This window comes from Delphinus delphis, chromosome 16, assembly GCF_949987515.2.
Source record: "Delphinus delphis chromosome 16, mDelDel1.2, whole genome shotgun sequence".
In the NCBI taxonomy this organism is placed as follows: Eukaryota; Metazoa; Chordata; class Mammalia; order Artiodactyla; family Delphinidae; genus Delphinus; species Delphinus delphis.
Genome location: NC_082698.1, coordinates 5,983,845 through 6,006,602, shown reverse-complemented (window position 1 = coordinate 6,006,602; position 22,758 = coordinate 5,983,845). Strand labels below are relative to the sequence as shown.

The window sequence follows — 22,758 nt, the reverse complement described above, 5'->3', positions numbered from 1 at the left end:
TCTGAATCTATCGTATCGTCTCTCATTTTGCAAATTAGTAGCATGATGAAATTTTCTTTAGTGTCTTAAGTTTTTCATCTAGGAAACAGAATCAGTGTCACCGTGATTGACTTATACTTTGTATATTCCAGCTGCAACAGTCTCCATGAAGCAGAAATACTGAAAAGTTTAGATCTGGCATTTGGCTCCTTTAACCCAACCTTTCTGAATGCTCACTTTCAGCTGAAAGCCTCTTTAGAAAATAAAATAATGATGTAAATCATATTATCATTATGGACACAAAGGTGGCCCACTGCAGCCCTTCCAGAACACTACAGACCATTTTCACAATCTCAACTGCTCTTTTAAAAAAATCTGTTTTCTATTATAAAAAATACTCTAAAAATAGTTCCACATAACACAAGGACAAAGCCATCTGTATGATCTCTCCAAAGAGCTCATATTTCTATAGATTTTATCCCTTTCCAACTGTTCCAACAATTCTGAAATTTAAGAAACTCACTTATATTCGTCAGACAAAACTCATCAAAATATGAAATTTCATCACTAATATTTCAATTATTTTATATTATTCTTTTACATCATAGAAGACTCAAATCAAACATGTGTCAAAGTAAACAAAGCATAAAACTGCATTAAAACTCATTACAGAGACTTCCCTGGTGGCGCAGTGGTTAAGAATCTGTCTGCCAATGCAGGGGACACGGGTTCAAGCCCTGGTCTAGGAAGATCCCACATGCCGTGGAGCAACTAAGCCCGTGTGCCACAACTACTGAGCCTACGCTCTAGAGCCCATGAGCCACAACTACTGAGCCCACGTGCCACAACTACTGAAGCCCACAGCGCCTAGAGCCCGTGCTCTGCAACAAGAGAAGCCACCACAATGAGAAGCCCGCGCACCGCAACAAAGAGTAGCCCCCGCTCACGGCAACTAGAGGAAGCCCACGCCCAGCAAGGAAGACCCAACACAGCCAAAAATAAATAAATTTAAAAAGTTGCATTAAAATGTTTCTACCAGTAATTGATCGATAAAACTGAAATGTTAATGAAATAGACATGAATATAGAAAAAGATCCAGCACTCAGGTAAAATGAGCTGAAAGCTGTATATCTGGAAATGTTATCCCTGGTGTGTGCTTGAAAAAGTAAGCTTCCACAGACACAAACAGTGTTGAGAGACTCATCAGAACTGTCACATCAAAACCAGTCTGTATTTTATCTTCTTCATAATGAAGATTTCACTTTATAAGGAAGGATAAAGTTGGAATTAAAATAAAGACAAAACCTGAATAAGAGAATATTAATGCAGTTAATGTGATTTTTAAACTTCAGTCATTGAAAAGTCAAGAAGAAAAACAAAACCAAAAAAACTGACCTTTGTGTCTGCGTTTGTCACTGGGTTCCACGGGCCTCCATTCAAAAGAGAGGCACTGACCACTTCGTAAGCTCCTCTCCCGTCCCTCGTGCCGGCCTGTTGCACGGAAGGTACGAATCTGCTTCCCAAGTTCACCCCTACAACACAAAGGAAAATCCCCATGCTTATTCCAGTCCGGAAGAGTTTAGCATCAGAAGTATGACATCAATGACTCAATGAAAATATCTGGAAGTTGAATAAGGCCAGGGAAACACCATAATCTATTAAATCATAGTCAAGTGTTAAAACTGATTAATTCTCTGTCAGTCGAACATAAAAAATCTTGTAACAAAGAAAACAAGAGCTAATTTTTTCCTTCAAGCCCTGTGGCATGGGGCTGGGTGATTTGCATCATCAAAGTAAATAATTCTGTCCTTCGACGAGCAACAAAAACCCACGAGCCGTGACTTTTAAAATGATGAATTAATGCTTTGCCTAAGATCAGCTCTAGTTAAAGTCTCAGGGCTTTAGCTATATTAAGACTAAATCCATTTACTTAAGTTCCAGCGAATCAGTTCAACACAATGCCAACTCTGCTCTCTGTACTCATGGAGGCTAATTTTATGTGCTTATGGGAGTGATTCTATAGACAAAATTAATTTGTCAAGTTCAGACTGACTAGACTGGTTCACGGAAAAAGAAAAAATCAAGTCGTTCTATCAACTATTATGTGATCTTGTTTCCTGGGGTACTGTCAAACCAGCTAATATACTGACCCAGGTCCAGTGTAGCCCCATTTCCATAAACAATCCTAATGGAAAGGGTAACATTTTTCTCCTCCGGGGAGTGTACTGCTTTCTTAACAAATACGGTAATTTCTCCGGGCTAGCTCCCCTGTGAGGTCACCCTCCTGCTATTCGGTGCGACCACAGTCTATCCCTCAAGGTAAAGGACAGGAGCTGATTCCTCACATGTTATTCCCATTTCTTCAACCAGGACTCATAATTTTCAGACCTGAGTCACAACACCACAGTTTCAAGTTACTAAAGAGTTCGCATTTTTGGGCACAAATGGTATTGAAATTTTCATCCTAGACATTTTACAGGTCCCCAAATACTTTTAAATCCACACCATTTTATCATCCTCCGTGTGGAAGTCTGCAGTTCTATTCAGGTTACAAAAGGATTACTACTTGAGTATTAACTGTCTGACACAGCCTCTCTGGAAAATTCTCAAGCTGGTCACGAAGCATTTAAAACTCTCAGTTGTTGAGCGCCAAGGGACCAAGGATGAACGGAAAGTTGGGACTATGGCCAATGGCAGAGGGGATGAGCTGGGGCCGTCGGCCACATGGGGCACTAGAGGGAGAGAGAGGACCATGGGCCCGGGGAGCAAGGAGAGCAGGCCTTGTGGTCTCAGGGCTGGGATGAGCTGAGTTTTCAGGGATGAACCTGTGTTGGAGAGATGAGGGTTCCAGCCGTGCAAGCGGAGGGGGCTGGCTCCAGGTGGTGACATCTGTGGACATCAGTGGAGGGCAGGATGGAGGAAAGAATGGCTGTCTGCATGGAATTCATCAGAAGTCTTTCCTGGCTGCAGAGGGGGCAGTCACTGATCGCACAGAGACCTTGAATAAATGAACTTCACCCAGTGGCTTGATTTCATGCCCTTCAATGTGCTCCAAGATGGTGCAGAGTCGTTACAAGCATGGGTTTTGGAGTAAGACACACCCCAGCATCACTACCAACGCGACCACGTATTAGCCATCAGTCCTGGTCCAGTCGTTGGCCCACTTATCTGTTTGTTCATTCATTCACTCACTCACTCGTTCACCAACTATCTATTAAGTGCTTGCCTTGTGATGGGCCCTCTAGACCTGATGCCTTCCATTCAAAAAGCCCATTCTTCCTGCTTCAGCCCAGGACACCCTCTTGTCACCTGGAGCCAGCCCCCTCTGCCTACACTGTGGAGACCCTCGTCTCTTAAATACAGCTTCGTCCCAGCACACTTGGTTCTCTCCATCCTGTATATCTAAGAGAGGGACACACATCAAGCTGCCCTCGTGACCTGTATTATTATATTGGGAGAGAGACGGCTGAATGAATAAGACCATTTCAGAGAGTAACCAGGACCCTGAAACAACAGGGCTACAGGGACACCCCATGCTGTCCTTGTAACTCTTCTGTAAACCTAAAATGATTTCAAAATAAAATTTAATGAGAAAAACAAGGTGGTGGTAGAGTGGGGGGGGGCTACTTCTGATGCACAGGGAGGAAAGACCTTTATTTGTTGGGATGGGAAGCATAGAAATGAGACGTGAAGATGAGAACCTTCCAGCCCCATCCAGAGCCGCGGAAAGAACATGTCAGCAGATGGTCAGCAAGTGCGTTCCTTTTCCATAAAACGAGGCAAAGGGCGGGGAGGCCCGAGGTAGGTCATACACAGGAAGCGTGAAGAACACCAGCTGGTTTTATCGGCATTGCTCTCTAAGCTTTGCCAAGCCCCGGGTCTCCTACTCAGGACCCTCAGTGGGATTCCCATGTTGGAATTTACTGAAACAATGTGAGTTCTGATCCAGTTACACAGCTCCTGCAGAGCAGGACTAAGTGCAATTAACTGAACTTATCTTGAAAGAGTGCTGGTGTGTTGTTTGAATTGGATTAAGAAGGCTTTGAAATACCCACAATTATGGGGTGAAAACGGCAGATCCGTCTGAACTTTCCCCTCAGCCAGTGAAAACCATGCCACGTGCCAAGAGTTACCCCGGCTGACATGTTAATCTTCTGAAAAGTCAGGTAAAACTGTTCAGAAAGTGACTGCAAACATTTTCAAATTTCCTCTACATAAACAAACCAATTTGATTATAAGCTACTCCTGGCAGTTCTGTTAGCCTAAGTTTCCAATGCAAGTAGGTTGTTAAATTGAGTACTTCATCGCAAATCCAATTGCCCAAGGCTTGTTAAACCTAAAACCGGAGTTCTGGATCACCCACCACCCAGCCGCAGAAGACGCCACGGTTTTCATGGCTATTCCGGCCGCAGTGCTCGAAGGCATGGAAGATTATCACCCAGGCCTCAGCGACCTAGAGAAAATGTCTTCACATTTAATAGGACTCATTCAGAAGCTGCCTGTCTCAGCAGAAAGAGATGCGGCCATGAAATCCAGGTCTCTTGGTTGCCTCTGCCAGTCGGGGAACCAGGAGAGGCAGCAAGGCCACATCCTTGACTTGGGGGAAGCTGGGCAGGGCGCCTTCATGGGGTTTCCTATTCGATCATCAAACTGAAGCTGCATGAACCAAATATAAAGAACATTCTTAGTCCCCTGGACCTTTATCCTCCAAGACTCCTAGGAGCAGAGAAAGACAGTTACTCACTCTCCTAAAGGCAAAGTGTTCCAACCACTGAACATTTCCCTTTTCACCTACATATTCCAACATCTTAATCAAAAGAAGTCCTTCGGGGCTGATTTTTTTTTCCCCCTCTAAGAGGCTTTATTTTCTAAATATCCCAAGGAGAATTGAGAGGCAGACTCTGCCAGCACTTGGGGAATGTTGTGCAACCTTTTAAAGAAATTGAATAACTATGCTATTGGCTGAGTACAGTATTTATGATCTATCTACATGGATAATGAAGCCATCTCTCGGCTTTTTCAATGGTTGCACAATATCCCCCCAGCAGTATATGGAGTCAGAAGATGGTTTCTTATGAGCTTTGCTTATGTATTTATACACTGGTATTTCTTTTAGATGATGCAAATAAAAATTTTATTTGTGCTGCATGGATAGACAGAATAAATTATACACAGCTGTGAGATATCAGAATGCATTTTATGGAGTGATCTTGTTGACAAACCATAAAAGCAGGCCACACATTCAAGCCCTGGAAACCCAGGGGAAAAAAATATGACCTTAGAAAATATACAGTTTGTACACATTTTGTTTTTCCAAATATTTGGGCATCAACAAAACTCAGTTGACTAAATAAAAAATGTGAATGTGAATAGCTTATCTGGAGGAGGAACTTCCAGCTTTCTGTCTGTTGAGTAACCAGATACATGACTCGTCCTTTTGATAAAATGGCCAGTTTGCTTCAGTCTCATGGTGGAAAAAAAGCATATTAGAATATTTGGGTTCCTACCACGATTCTCGTCTGTGACAATCAGCTCTGCTTTCCCATGAGGGATGTGTGTGCCTTCTTTGCTTGTCTGAGTTTGTCATCTTCAGACCTGATTATGCCTGGTGAAAAGGGAAGTTACAGACCCAGTTCCTCAGGCAAGAATCTTTACAGCCATGGCTTTTAAGGTCTTAGAAAAGCCAGCAATGAAGACACCCCCAAAAGTGACTTCAGATCTCCCCTCCGTGTGAATCACCCAGAACCTAGCTGCCCATGGAAGTCTTGCCTCGTTTCTGCTCCGGCCAAGCCCCCTTGGCCTAGCTTACTAAGGGAGGTCTGGACCACCCTAATGCCCACCTAAGGGCTTCAGCTCATCAGAGGTGAAGATGGACACGGAGTTCTGCGATCATGAACAATGAACACCTTGGAGCCACAAGACTTGGCTCTGGTCTTGACTCCTCTTTGATCTATTGCCCTCAGTCAAAGTGTGCATCTGAGGTTCTGCCCTTTACAAAATGGGGACCATGTTCTCTCCCCCACTAATTCTCATAGGGTCAAGGAAGCTCAAATAAGTCAGTGTAGTCAAAGGGCTTTTGAAAAGCTTAACGCATAAGATCAGACTAGAATGTCAGAATCCAAGTTTCCAGACTCCTAGACAGTGGTTCTCCAACCAAACCATGCTAATAGTGTGAAGATGACAACTTCATATCCATCATTAGAAAATGTGGACATTTAGGTACTTACTTGGTGGGTATCCATTCAAGCTGCCCAATGGGCCACTGGGGTAACAACCTCGAATAAGATTACTAGTCAAGACAAAACTTAAAACATCATGCCTGGAATTCTGGCTTTAAAGGGAAATCACTATCAATCCCTACATGAACCTAAGAGAGGAGAATTAATCTGAGGTACCAAAAGTAGGATTAAAATAAATATTCCTGGGCTTCCCTGGTGGCACAGTGGTTAAGAATCCACCTGCCAATGCAGGGGACATGGGTTTGTGCCCTGGTCAGGGAAGATCCCACATGCTGTGGAGCAACTAAGCCCATGCGCCACAACTACTGAGCCTGCACTCTAGAGCCCACAAGCCACAACTACTGAGCCCCCGTGCCACAACTAGTGAAGCCCGCATGCCTAGAGCCCGTGCTCCCCAACAAGAGAAGCCACCGCAATGAGAAGCCCACGTGCTGCAACGAAGAGTAGCCCCCGCTCACCGCAACTAGAGAAAAGCCCGTGCGCAGCAACAAAGACCCAATGCAGCCAAAAATAAATAAATTAATTAATTAATTTAAAAAAAGATAAATATTCCTTAGAAAATCTAGCTGGGGGAAAAAAATTGAGGCAACCATTATGAACTGCAAAAGAATCTGGGGACAAGGCCCTGGTAATGCATAAAGCACTTTTATTAGCTCCAAATATCTGAGAGCTAAAGAAAATCTTATAAAATTGACTGAGCAGCATCTTGGTTCAGAGAAATATGGTGGCAACATTCCCATAAAGGACAAATATATCTCCTTGGTTCAGATTCCTATCTATAGTCTTTTCCAAATAACAACATCAATCTCTCGTCTCATCTGCAGACTCCATGGGTGATAATTAGGGATGTGATTTTTATTTTTAATTTTTTAAAATGTTAATTTAATTTTTTTCTTTATTTTTGGCTGCGTTGGGTCTTTGTTGCTGTGCACGAGTTTTCTCTAGTTGTGGCGAGAGGTGGCTACTCTTCATTGCGGTGCACGGGCTTCTCGTTGCAGTGGCTTCTCTTGTTGTGGAGCATGGGCTCTAGGCTCACGGGCTTCAGTAGTTGTGGCACGTGGGCTCAGTAGTTGTGGCTCACGGGCTCTAGAGCGCAGGCTCAGTAGTTGTGGCACACGGGTTTAGGTGCTCCACGGCATGTGAGATCTTCCCAGACCAGGGCTCGAACCCGTGTCCCCTGCAGTGGCAGGCGGATTCTTAACCACTGTGCCACCAGGGAAGCCTGGGGGATGTGATTTTTAAATGGTATAGCTCGAGGATGTTTAAAAAGAACCATGGCAAAAGTTAATCTAAAAAAGAGTAAGTCTACAGTGGAAAAACCTGAAAAACACTATGTCACCCAGATGATAAAGGTCAACGTCAACAACCGTAGTCCTGTTGTTGGGATGTACTCTTCATAGGATATGATGAAAATGACGCTTTACCTCTGTGATCTTAATCCCTAAAAACCATAACCCCAATCTAATCTTGAGACAAATGCCAATACAGTGCATCCTACAATAGATTTGACCAGCACACCTCAAAACTATCAATGTCATCGAAATTGTCACAGCCAAGAGGAGCCTAAGGAGACATAATGACTAAACATATTGTGGAATCCTGCCTGGGACTGAGGAACAGAAAAAGGACATTGGGTAAAAAGTAAGGAGACTGGAATAAAGTATGAACTGTAGTTTAAAATATTATGTCAATATCGGTTCATTAATTGTAACAATTGTACAATACTCAGGTAAGATGTTAATAACAGGGGAAACTGGTTATGGGGTGTAGGGGAACTCTCTATATTGTCTTCTCCATTTTCCTGTAAATATAAAACTATCCTTTAAAATAAAGTCTATTAATAATCAGTTAAAGATCTAATCTACATCTTGCAAGAAGAATGTCATTCTAGAGCAATTCAGTATCAAAAGGCTCAGAGATGAATGGCTGTTATCGCTCATGGCTCCAAATACCAGCAAACTGGAGTCTTTACCCTTCATCTCTCTTCTAACATTGTTATTTGTTCAGATGGAGGAAAGATGCGGTGACTGCCGTCAAGTGAAAAGCATAAAGCAATTGACAAGGTTTCCTAGAGTATAAGAAGGCAGAGGTTATGTAAAAGTAGTTGAGCCTTAGGCAGTAGAAAGGCCCCTCTAAGTACCTCCAGGGAAGTCTACGGAACACAGAAACAAGTTGCTATAAAAACTGGATATTTTTTTGGTTATTGGCTACGAGGCTCTGAAATGGTACAGAAATTAAAAGTTGGTTTAGGAAGGTGACACCAAGTGACAGTCACATAACTACTTTGATAAAAGTATGTTGAAACAGAACCAGATTTGCTCAGACCTTAAGATTGTAATTATCTACACCGGAAGGCTGATTTATCAAGACACAGCCTCATATAAGGGAAGAAGCTGCGGTATTTTGAGTCAGAAGAGGCACTGTGCATCCCCCCACAGGCTACATGGATGGTCTTGGGCCAGTCTCCTGCCCTCCTTGATACGCAAATCCTTTACATGTCCAGGAAGGCCACCAACCAGTGTCCACCGCAGAGGGCTGGCAAGAGAACCAAGTGACATCGTGGACGCAAAGCATAGGTGGCTGCCATTTAGATTAGTTTTAGTTTTTGTTTTTTTTAATCAGTCTTTGGAAATGAAGACACCAAAATGCTCTTGCAGGTTTTCTTCTGAGCGTTAGGGCTATGAATTCATTGTGTTTCTTCTTTATGTTTGCGTGTAACTCTGATTTTTCTATAATCAGACATATTACTTTTATGATGGATAAAAAATTTTAAAAATCAATCATTTGGACTCATGATGACAAATCAACTGATTTATGACGTTTTACTTTCTTACCAGCTTTCCTGGCATCACAGATGCACAGCCCTGGGCATTTCTGAGGACACAGCCCATTTGGAAATAAGAGCAATCAAGTACTATGGAACAATTACAATTTTCAAACGATATTTTATACGTCATCTCAAAATTCAAAGAAAGCTAGTTATTTCTTCCCATAAATGTTTCAAATGGATTAATATTCCAAGCACAAGTTGTCTCTACTACACATAAAAATAATTTTTCATGTCTCAAGTGTCTTCTATCTGTGGGAAGCAAGGTCACTTACAACATTAACTTATATTTTTATATTCCTTTGCTGGTCAGTGGAAGCTAATGCAAGTCCTATTTTATGAATGGTGAAACCGAACTACGAAGTTATATAGGTTATTTCTAATGTTTCCCAATAATAAATGGCAGAATTAATGACAAAACCCAAGGCCTTTGCATTTCAAATGCAGCCATTCACTTTGTCCTTCATCACAGGGACAAAGACGTGCTGCAGAAATTCATCTGTAATATTTCTGGGGGTGGAGGACAGGGGTCAGAATTTTCCAAAATTGACTTTGCAAGAAATAAGGTAAGGGAAAAATGGAACCAATTATTAAATTCTTACCCCAGGAGCAAATTTTGGAAGTGAACAGCAAAAGGACAAAAATAGAAACTTGTTTATCCCATTCACTACTGTAAACCTACTAGATGGAATTAAACAATGAGAGAGCAGCCATTTAGCATCTATGCTAAAGACCCCGTGCCATCTAAGGGCACTAATATCCTCGTTGCACCACTGTCATCATCGACCACCTCCTGCTGAAATATACTCCCAACTCAGCAGCACTTAGTGACTCTGGTTTTCTTTTTTTTTACATCTTTATTGGAGTATAACTGCTTTACAATGGTATGTTAGTTTCTGCTTTATAACAAAGTGAATCAGTTATACATATACATATGTTCCCATATCTCTTCCCTCTTGCGTCTCCCTCCCTCCCACCCTCCCTGTCCCACTTCTTCAACCAGGGCTCGCTTCTCCACTCATACTCCTTTCCCCTGCCTCCTTTCCTCCTGGGGGGACTTGAACACCTCCCAAGTCTCAGCTCTTGGAACTGATCTTCCCTCCCTACTCTTACTGTCCCTGAGAGAACTCATTAATTTTTAAACTGATGTTGCCCAAATCAATATTTTTCCATCTGGCCAATTCATCCAAGCGCAGTCTGTATTACAATATCTGCTGGACACCAATTTCAATGTCTTGTCACCGTCGTCACCTCAAACTCAACCAAATGTTTCCCTCCATCCCCCAATTAGAAAACAAAACATTTTCCATCCTACATGTCTTTCCAGAGCCAGCACCATTCACCACCACTCCTTAAGTCACGTGGCTGGGCGACATCTTGGGCATGGTCTTTTTTTTTAATCGCCCACATTCAACAACTCCAGTTGGGTATTTTGTGCTTTGATTTTGCTTCCTTCTGTTTTCTAAAAACTCTGCTTTCTAGCTGAACCCTTCTTTGTAGCCTCATCACCTACAGGCTCCCCCTCCTCCAATCTTAAAGGAGAGGATACATTTGATAAGAACAAAAGTCTACAGCAAGGTTTTCCATCAAGAGAACGTGAACACAAATGCCATAAGGCAGTAGAGAGCTTAGCGTGCTCTAGAGCAGAAAGGGTCAGTATGGCTAAAATGGAGTGAGGAATGGGATGGACGGAGGTATGAGCAGAAGTATAGAGGGTAGACGAGGCCTAGAGCATGCTGGGCCCGCTAAGACAGTGCTTGGATTTTATCTGAGTACAGTTGAAAGGCATCATAGGATTTTATGCAGCGTAAATCTAATTCAGTTTGGAAGAATTCTCTGCCTGAGAATGGAGTGTGTGAAGACTGGAGAAGAATGGATAGATGAGAACTATTCATAGGGCAAACTGCAGTGTTGAGCACAGATTCCATAGCTAATAAACATTTCTAGATTACAGTGGTGAACACGAGTTAAGCAAGTGCTGTGCACCAAACCGCATTCTAATCTTTTATAAATTTCACCTGTTTAAACTTCACAACCGCCCTAGGATGTCTTTCCCCACTTAGTGGATGAAGAAACTGAGGCACAGAGAAGTTAGGAAACTCACCCATGTCCAAAAAACTGTGAAGCCAGGAAGTGAACCCAGACAGCCAAGTTCAAGGATCTATGCTCCGGCCACGTCATACGATAAACAAACAATCACTCTGGTCAGGAAACACTCGGAATAAAATTCACATGCCTTCCTGAGTCCTGTAAGTTCTGGGACCTCATGCCCTGAGAGCTCCATCTTGCCACCTGTGCTGTGACTACACTGACCACCCTTCTGACCCTTCATGTGTCCAGCTATGGCCTACCTCACTGTCCTTTGCATCTGCTGTTCCCTCTCCTGAGAAGACCCTACTCTCAAACCTCCGCTCGCCCGCAAATCTCATGATTTATGTCTCAGCTCAAACATTACCACCTCAGACGGGCTGCCCTAATTCATACCCTTCCTTCCATCCGAAGCTTCTCTCCAGCCCATCATCCTATTTTGTTCCTTTTATAGCACTTACTGGCATCCAAATTTGTTTATTTCCCCTTTTGTTTCCTCCACCCCACCCCCAAATCTAAAATGGCAAGTGATAGGGGCCTTATTTGTCTAATTTACTGCTATGTCCTCATATGCAGACATGTACCAATTTAATGAATTATTGCCAAACAAAGTAAAAGTTCACATGACCTTGGGATCATGACAATACCAGGCAGGGGTCCCGAGGCATGGTTCTCATCATGGAGGTTCTGACAGGTGACTGACCTTTAGCTCACCCAGAAACGTCTGGCTCCTTACAGGCTGATGCACAGAACCAAAGCACATGAGCCTTATTTATAAGCCAGAATTCCAACTTACTTATTTTTAATGAAAAGGAACTGGCAAGTCAACCAGAATCCTCATCTAAAGCATTTTGCTCATTATCTTCCCGGCAGGAAACCTTCCTTGAAAAGCTAAATTAAGATCAGAACAGAGAACTAAGGGACTAGAATAGAAACTGTCATCACGGAAGCCTGACACTTCCTTCTCTACTCGAAATGTGTACCTGCCATGCTAACCAAGGGAGCACTAAATCCCAGCAAGAACGCAGCTGCACACCAAGAGTATGAGTGCAGGCTGATTACTGGAACTTGAATGCCTTTTCTACAGACTTGGTGAGTTTCTGAAGGCTGGTTCTGCAACACTTATGAACTCACAATATGCTTGACTCTCATACCACCATTTAGAAACACTTCACTTTCTTTATGAGAAAAATGCTCTAAGTTTTCACTCGGGGAAGAGCTTATAGACCTAAACCCCATGTGTGTTTATGAGAAAATATGTTCAGAGTTCCACAATACAATACCATGGCCATATCCTCTACCTCCTGCCCCTGCTTCAGGAACTTCCCCTTCTCCACTTCTCCACCTGCTGGGAACTCAATTGTAGGGAGACTGTGGCTTGGGCCGGATGGTGGGGAGGAACAGGGCAAGAGACGGAGTCTTGGACTTGAAGGAGAGTGAGGATGGAGGTTGCTAAGTTAGGGAACACCTGCCTAAGTCATAATGACCAAGGGGAAGGAAAGTGTGGCTATCAGGAGGCAGGTGCCGATACGGTTTTTATGACTTGAATTTTCTAGTTATTAACTTTGCCCACTGAATTCGGGGGGCCCTAATTTAAATAGTCAAACAGGACACCCCAAATGATCATGACATAGGATTGGAGTCCTGAGCTCAGAGAAGTTTTAGCTCTATGTGATTTGACAAATATTGACTAGGCTTCTAGAATGAGCTAGGATGGTGTTTAACAATTTTGATTAGAAATACTTTTGTTCTCAGTTTGTTGAAACTGATCAAGGTGCTTACCTGTCTTTAAGTCTTTGCTTCACCTCACACAGATAAAGTCAAAAAAGTAAAGAAAACTGTTCAGCTTAAGAATTTTCCAGGATTGGTTCAAGATGGCAGAGTAGAAGGACGTGTGCTCACTCCCTCTTGCGAGAGCACTGGAATCACAACTAACTGCTGAACAAACATCAACAGGAAGACACTGGAACTCACCAAAAAAAGATACTCCGCATCCAAAGACAAAGGAGAAGCCACAGTGAGACGGTAGGAGGCACACAATCACAATAAAATCAAATCCCATAACCGCTGGGTGGGTGACTCACAAACTGGAGAACATTTATACCCCAGAAGTCCACCCACTGGAGTGAAGGTTCTGAGCCCCACATCAGACTTTCCAATCTGGGGGTCCAGCAATGGGAGGAGAAATTCCTAGGGAATCAGACTTTGAAGGCTAGCGGGATTTGACTGCAGGACTTTGACAGGACTGGGGGAAACAGAGACTCCACTCTTGGAGGGCACACACAAAGTAGTGTGCGCATCAGTACCCAGAGGAAGGAGCAGTGACCCCATAGGAGACTGAACCAGACCTACCTGCTGGTGTTGGAGGGTCTCCTGCAGAGGTGGGGGGGGGGTGGCTCTGGCTCACTGTGGGGACAAGGACACCGGCAGCAGAAGTTCTGGGAAGTACTCCTTGGCACAAGCCCTCCTGGAGTCCACCATCAGCTCCACCAAAGAGCCTGTAGGCTACAGTGCTGGGGTGCCTCAGGCCAAACAACCAACAGGGAGGGAACTCAGCCCCACCCAACAGCGGACAAGAGGATTAAAGTTTCTCTGAACGCTGCCCACCAGAGCAACACTCAGCTCTACCAACGATGAGTCCCTCCCATCAGGAAGCTTGCACAATCCTCTTCAGATAGACTCATCTACCAGAGGGCAGACAGCAGAAGCAAGAACTACAATCCTGCAGCCAGTGGAATGAAAACCACATTCACAGAAAAACAGACAAAATGAAAAGGGAGAGGACTATGTACCAGATGAAGGAACAAGGTAAAACCCCAGAAAAACAACTAAATGAACTGGAGATAGGCAACCTTCCAGAAAAAGAATTCAGAATAATGATACTGAAGATGATCCAGGACCTCAGCAAAAGAATGGAGGCTAAGATTGAGAAGATGCAAGAAAAGTTTAACAAAGACCTAGAAGAATTAAAGAACAAACAAGCAGAGAAGAATAATACAATAACTGAAATGAAAAATGCACTAGAAGGAATCAGTAGCAGAAAACTGAGATGAAAGAACAGATAACTGACCTGGAAGACAGAATGGTGGAATTCACTGCCACGGAACAGAATAAAGAAATAAGAATGAAAAGAAACGAAGACAGCCTAAGAGACTTCTGGGACAACATTAAATGCAACAACATTCGCTTTATAGGGGTCGCAGAAGGAGAAAAGAGAGAGAAAGGACCTGTGAAAATATTTGAAGAGATTATAGTTGAGAACTTCCTTAACGTGGGAAAGGAAAGAGCCACCCAAGTCCAGGAAGCATAGACAGTCCCAGGCAGGATAAATCCAAGGAGAAACATGCTGAGACGCATAGTAATCAAACTGACAAAAGTTAAACACAAAGAAAAATTATTACAAGCCACAAGGGAAAAACGACAAATAACATACAAGGGAACTCCCATAAGGTTAACAGCTGATTTCTCAGCAGAAACTCTACAAGCCAGAAGGGAGTGGCACTATATATTTAAAGTCATGAAAGGGAAGAACCTCAACCAAGATTACTCTACCTGGCAACGATCTCCTTCAGATTTGACACAGAAATCAAAAGCTTTACAAACAAGTAAAAGCTAAGAGAATCCAGCACCACCAAACCAGCTCTACAACAAATGCTAAAGGAACTTCTCTACGCAGGAAACACAAGAGAATAAAAGGACCTACAAAAACAAACCCAAAACAATTAAGAAAATGGTAATAGGAACATACATATCAATTTACCTTAAATGTGAATGGATTAAATGCTCCAACCAAAAGAAACAAGCTTGCTGAATGGATACAAAAACAAGACCCATATACGCTGTCTACAAGAGACCAACTTCAGGCCTAGGGACACATACAGACTGAAAGTGAGGAGATGGAAAAAGATTCCATGCAAATGGAAATGAAAAGAAAAGTGGAATAGCAATACTCATATCATATAAAATAGACTTTAAAATAAAGAATGTTGCCAGAGACAAGGAAGGACACTACATAATGATCAAGGGATCAATCCAAGAAGAAGATATAACAACTGTAAGTATTTATGCACCCAACATAGGAGCACCTCCATACATAAGGGAAATGCTAACAGCAATAAAAGAGGGAAACAACAGTAACGCAGTAGTAGTGGGGGACTTTAATACCTCACTTACACCAATGGACAGATCATACAGATGGAAAATTAATAAGGAAACACAAGCTTTAAATGACACAATAGACCAGATAGATTTAATTGATATTTATAGGACATTCCATCTGAAAACAGCAGGTTACACTTTCTTCTCAAGTGCACACGGCACATTCTCCAGGACAGATCACATCTTGGGGCACAAATCAAGCCTCAGTAAATTTAAGAAAATCGAAATCATATCAAGCATCTCTTCCGACCACAACGCTATGAGATAAGAAATCAATTACAGGGAAAAAAACTGTAAAAAACACAAACACATGGAGGCTAAAGAATACATTATTAAATAACCAAGAGATCACTGAAGAAATCAGAGGAAATCAAAACATACCTAGAGACAAATGACAACGAAAACATGACAATTCAAAACCTATGGGATGCAGCAAAGGCAGTTCTAAGAGGGAAGGTTATAGCAATATAATCCTACCTCAAGAAAGAAAAATCACAAAGAAATAATCTAACCTTACACCTAAAGGAACCAGAGAAAGAAGAACAAACAAAACCCAAAGTTAGTAGAAGGGAAGAAATCATAAAGATCAGAGCAGAAATAAATGAAATAGAAACAAAGAAAACAATAGCAAAGATCAATAAAGCCAGAAGCTGGTTCTTTAAGGAGATAAACAAGACGGATAAACCTTTAGCCAGACTCATCAAGAAAAAGAGGGAGAGGACTCAAATCAATAAAATTAGAAATGAAAGAGGAGAAGTTACAATGGACACCACAGAAATACAAAGTATCATAAGAGACTACCACAAGCAACTCTATGTCAATAAAATGGACAACCTGGAAGAAATGGACAAATTCTTAGAAAGGTATAACCTTCCACGACTGAAGAAACAGGAAGAAATAGAAAATATGAACAGACAATCACAAGCAATGAAAATGAAACTGTGATTTAAAATCTTCCAACAAACAAAAGTCCAGGACCAGATGGTTTCACAAGTGAATTCTATCAAACATTTAGAGAAGAGCTAAATCTCTAACCCATCCTTCTCAAACTCTTCCAAAAAACTGCAGAGGAAGGAACACTCCAAAACTCATACTATGAGGCCACCATCACCCTGATACCAAAACCAGACAAAGATACCACAGAAAAAGAAAATTACAAACCAATATCACTGATGCAAAAATCCTCAACAAAATACTAGCAAACAGAATCCAACAACACATTGAAAGGATCATACACCATGATCAAGTGGCATTTATCCCAGGGATGCAAGGATTCTTCAATATATGCAAATCAATCAATGTGATACACCATAGCAACAAATTGAAGAATAAAAACCATATGATCATCTCAATAGATGCAGAAAAAGCTTTTAACAATATTCAACACCCATTTATGATAAAAGCTCTCCAGAAAGTGGACATAGAGGGAACCTACCTCAACATAGTAAAGGCCATATACGACAAACCCACAGCAAACATCATTCTCGATGGTGAAAACTGAAAGCATTTCCTCTAATATCAGGAACAAGACAAGGATGTCCACTCTTGCCACTATATTCAACATAGTTTCAGAAGTCCTAGCCATGGCAATCAGAGCGGAAAAAGAAATAAAAGAAATACAAATTGGAAAAGAAAAAGTAAAACTGTCACTGTTTGCAGATGACATGATACTATACACAGATAATCCTAAAGATGCCACCAGAAAACTACTAGAGCTAATCAATGAATTTCATAAAGTTGCAGGATACAGAATTAATGCACAGAAATCTCTTGCATTCCTATACACTAACAATGAAAGATCAGAAAGAGAAATTAAGGAAGCAATCCCATTCACAATTGCAACAAAAAGAATAAAATACCTAGGAATAAACCTACCTAAGGAGGTAAAAGAACTGTACTCAGAAAACTGTAAGACACTGATGAAAGAAATCAGAGATGACACAAGCAGATGGAGAGATATATCATGTTCCTGGATTGGAAAAATCAATATTACGAAAATGACTATACTACCCAAAGCAACCTACATATTCAATGCAATCCCTATCAAATTACCAATGGCATTTTTCACAGAACTAGGACAAAAAAATCTTAAAATTTGTATGGAGACACAAAAGGTCCTGAACAGCCAAAGCAATCTTGAGGGGAAAAAATGGAGCTGGAGGAGTCAGACTCCCTGACTTCAGACTATATTACAAAGCTACAATAATCAAGACAATACGGTATTGTCACAAAGACAGAAATATAGATCAATGGAACAGGATAGAAAGCCCACAGATAAACCCACACACCTATGGTCAACTAATCTATGACAAAGGAGGGAAGGATATACAATGGAGAAAAGACAGTCTCTTCAATAAGTGGTGCTGGGAAAACTGGACAGCTACATGTAAAAGAATGAAATTAAAACACTACCTAACACTACACACAGAAATTAACTCAAAATGGATTAAAGACCTAAGGGTAAGACCAGACACTATAAAACTCTTAGAGGAAAACATAGGAAGAACATCCTTTGACATAAATCCCAGCAAAATCTTTTTTGACCCACCTCCTAGACTAATGGAAATAAAAACAAAAATAAACAAATGGGACCTAATGAAACTTAAAAGCTTTTGCACAGCAAAGGAAACTATAAATAAGATGAAAAGACAACCCTCAGAATGGGAACAAATATTTGCAAATGCATCAACGGACAAAGAATTAATCTCCGAAATATATAAAGAGCTCATGAAGCTCAATATTAAAAAAACAAACAACCTAATCCAAAAATGGGCAGAAGACCTAAATAGACATTTCTCCAAAGAAGACATACAGATGGCCAAGAGGCACATGAAAAGCTACTCAACATCACTAATTAACAGAGAAATGCAAATCAAAACTACAATGAGGTATCATCTCGCACCAGTTAGAATGGGCATCATCAGAAAATCTACAAACAACAAATGCTGTAGAGGGTGTGGAGAAAAGGGAATCCTTTGTACTGTTGGTGGGAATGTAAATTGATACAGCCACTATGGAGAACAGTATGGAGGTTCCTTATAAAAACTAAAAATAGAATTACCATATGACCCAGCAATCTCACTACTGGGCATATACCCAGAGAAAACCATAATTCAAAAAGTCACATGCACCCCAATGTTCACTGCAGCACTATGTGCAATAGCCAGATCATGGAAGCAACCTAAATGCCCATCTACAGACGAATGGATAAAGATGTGGTACATATACAATGGAACATTACTCAGCCATTAAAGGAAAGAAATTGGGTCATTTGTAGAGACGTGGATGGATGTAGAGACTGTCATACAGAGTGAAATAAGTCAGAAATAGAAAAACAAATATCGTACCTTAATGCATGTATGTAGAATGCAGAAAAATGGTACAGATGGATCGGTTTGCAAGGCAGAAATAGAGACACAGATGTAGAGGACAAATGTGGACACCAAGGGGAGAAAGGTGGGGGTGTGTGGTGGTGGTGGGATGAATTGGGAGATTGGGATTGACATGTATACACTAATATGTATAAAATGGATAACTAATAAGAACCTGCTGTATAAAAAATAAATTAATTTAATTAAATTTAAAAAAAGAAGACATGCAGATAGCCGAAAAGCACATGAAAAGATGCTCAACATCACTAATTATTAGAGAAATACAAATCAGAACTACAATGAGGAATCACCTCACACCAGTCAGAATGGCCATCATCAAAAAATCTACAAATAATAAATGCTGGAGAGGGTGTGGAGAAAAGGGAACCCTCCTACACTATTGGTGGGAATGTAAATTGGTACAGCCACTAGGGAGAACAGTGTGGAGGTTCCTTGAAAACATAAAAATAGAGCTACCATATGATCCATCTGTCCCACTCCTGAGCATATATCCAGAGAAAACCATAATTCGAAGAGATACATGCACCCCTAATGTTCATTGCTGTACTATTTACAATATCCAGGACGTGGAAGCAACCTAAATGTCCATCAATGATGAATGGATAAAGATGTGGTATGTATACATAATGGAATATTACTTAGCCATTAAAAAGAACAAAATAATGCCATTTGCAGTGACGTGGATGGACCTAGAGATGGTCATACTGAGTGAAGTAAGTCAGACAGAGAAAGACAAATATCATATGATATCGCTTATATGCGGAATCTAAAAAAATGACACAAATGAACTTATTTGTAAGACAGAAATAGAGTCACAGATGTAGAAAACAAATTTATGGTTACCAAGGGGGGTGGATAAATTGGGGGATTGGGATTGACATGTACACACTACTATATATAAAATAACTAATAAGAACCTACTGTATAGCACAGGGAACTCTACTCAATACTCCATAATGACCTATATTGGAAAATAATCTAAAAAAGAGTGTATATATGTGTATGTATAACCGATTCACTTTGCTGTACAGCCGAAACTCACATAACATTCTAAATCAACTATACTCCAATAAAAAAATTGATTAACAAAATAAAAGAATTTTCCAGCAGTTTCCTCTCAGTAACACCCAGCTCTGTTCTGACCTATTCCTACAGACAAGAGAACTAGCCAATCCTTTGCTGGCCAACAAGTATCTTTTGAGAGCAGGTACATTGGTAGGCTGAGTGTGAGTGCCCTGGTTTAAAATTCACACGAAGGATGCATTCATTATTCTAAATGGACTTTCCATTCTCTGTAAAATTAGCACTGATATGTGCCGCCCTCAAGTGCTACCCTCGTGAGAGGGCTGCTGACGACACCGGGGGCTGGTCCTGTCTCTTCCTGTTTCAACTCTGGCCACACAGTATGGCACAGGTGACTCAGCAAGAGCAGGGTACAATTCTCTGTTGCTTCCCTGAACTGATGGACGTGGTCGAGGGGGTAGGAAGTGGCCAGGGCTCCCTCCCACCCTTGCTGGATCTGAACTGTGACTGCTTCCCATTTATTCAACAATGACCAGGCCCTGGCAGGATGACGACTCAGTAGACAATTATTATGAAGAAAAAGCCCTCTAAAAAATATACGACCGGGCCTTCCCTGGTGGCACAGTGGTTGAGAGTCCACCTGCCGATGCAGGGGACACGGGTTCGTGCCCCAGTCCGGGAAGATCCCACATGCCGCGGAGCGGCTGGGCCCGTGAGCCATGGCCACTGAGCCTGCACGTCCGGAGCCTGGGCTCAGCAACGGGAGAGGCCACAACAGTGAGAGGCCCGCGTACTGCAAATAAAAAAATAAATAAATAAAAATAAAAAATATACGACCATTGGTAAAGGAAAAAACATATTTCTTTGTTGTTTCAACGTGCATTTATTCATCACTGAGGTTGAACTTTTTCACTTGTTTTTTTTTTTTTTTGGCTGCACAGCACGTGGGATCTTCATTCCCGACCACGGATTGAACCCATGCCCCCCTGCATTGGAAGTGTGGAGTCTTAACCACTAGACCACCAGGGAAGTCCCTCACATTTTTATCAGATATTTTCTTTTCTTAGTTTGAGGATTATTTGCTCATATATATTTTTTTATTCTTTTCCATTATGGTTTATTACAGGATATTGAATATAGTTCCCTGTGCTCTACAGTAGGACCCTGTTGGTTATCAGTTCTATACTGCCCATTTTTAATGGGTCTAATTTGTTCTAATTTATGCATGTGAAACTATGAGTTAAGAATATTAAGCAGGCTTACTTCTAAAACAAACAAACAAACAACTGCTGAGTCAATCAGAATCCTCCCCTAAGAGTAGAGGCTGGCTGTCACACACCCAGTGGGGATTTGTCTTCTGCTGTTCAGCGTGGTGTGTTGGTAGGTGGTGTCGGATAAAAGCCAACAGCATTTCAGGGTTCCATGTGAATCAACGCCAGTTCAAGCTCTGCCTTTCACCAAAGTTGGGACCTTTCTAATGTGTACAATGGAGTACACAGTACTGCACCCCTGGAATATCTGAGAAAATTCAAGGAGATGGCTTGTGGAAACACCCGGTACAGGGTAGCACTCAATTAGGAGCAGCCATTACAGAGGAAAGGAGGGAAGGAGGGAAACCTTTTCCAAGTGTCGTTTTCCTGGTAGCTTTCGCGCTGGGCGTTCTTTCCGGAGATTAAACTTGACTCTGCCCTCAAGGAGCAGAAAGTCTAGTGAAGAAAAGGATAAACACCTTTAAGAGCAACCAGAGTTGAAGTAGAAAACAAAATGTAGTTGAGATGGTCCAGGAAGTCTCCACCACAGGGGTGCCAATTATACCAGGCCTTGAAGAGGCAGGATTTGGGCATTCACGCATGGGGGGAAGGGGTATGAAGAGGACAAGTGAGGGAAAAAGAAGGCTTCTTAGACTTATATCCCAGGTCCATCTACACAACACAGAAACAAACAGCAAGGAGTGCAAATGTGAGGAAACGGATGTATATGAGGAGAAAAAAGGTAACGGCTCAGCGCTGTGCTCTGTGACCACTTAGAGGGGTGGGATAGTGAGGGTGGGAGGGAGACGCAAGAGGGAGGGGATACGGCGATACATGTATATGTATAGCTGATTCACTTTGTTATAAAGCAGAAACTAACACACCATTGTAAAGCAATTATACTCCAATAAAGATGTTAAAAAAAAAAAGGTAATGGCCTGACTCCAATCAGAAGTGCAATAGATGTGAGCTACTCCTGGTCTGCTCTCAGACTTTGTTCAAATAGAACATTCGTTTTCATTATATGAAGAGCTGGACTGAGACCTCCTCCACCTCCAGCCTTCATCACTGAGTAATTTTCTTTGATGGTCACTGTTTATGACAGTGAATAATAAACTGGGATCTATGTCAAGTTGCCAGATGTAGCAAACAAAAATCTGACCTCCAGTTCATTCTGAATTTCAGATAATCAACAAATGATTTTGTAGTCTAAGTATGTTCCATGCACTATTGGGGACCTACTTACACTGAAAAATTATTCAATGTTTATCTGAAATTCAGACTGAACTAGGAGTCCCCTGTTTCATCAGGTAGTGCTAGATTTAGGCTTCCTTGAATGGTTCACTGGCCCCAAAGCCAAAAACTTTCAGCCAGTTCTTAGGAACATGTTCTAGTTTCAAAATTTGAAGTTGACATGCAAATACCAGAAACGTAATTATTCTCCATCAATTCAGGGTGTATGACAATATTTTCTACAGCACAGAATTTGAAACCAAACAACCTAGTGACGTATTTTAAAGGAGGAAAAGAGATCTTAAGTTCACTCGAGAACACACCTCTTAAGTAACGGTATCCTCGTAATCTCCCGACCTGTCTAACGCAACTGCTAGAAGACAAAGGCTATACAAAATAAAGAGTTTCATTCGAGGGTCCACATGACTCCATCTGCCACCAAAGCACGTGTCTGGCACGGACTGAAAGCCAAAAGCAGTCTAACGAATATTTCAAAACTGAGTTTATATCTTTCTAACACATGGTTCATATACAGACGGAATACCTAGAGAGCTCTGCAGTTCTCAAAT

The 22,758-nt window shown here is 41.6% G+C and overlaps 1 protein-coding gene across 1 annotated transcript in view; it reads right to left on the bottom strand.

Moving 5' to 3' along the window:
• Positions 1–22,758, bottom strand: part of ADAM12 (ADAM metallopeptidase domain 12) — a 386,817-nt gene that overhangs the window by 324,689 nt on the left and 39,370 nt on the right. The window contains exon 2 of the mRNA XM_060033517.1: positions 1,375–1,511. Coding sequence (XP_059889500.1) covers positions 1,375–1,511 — 137 coding nt within the window. The remainder of the gene's footprint in view (positions 1–1,374; positions 1,512–22,758) is intronic.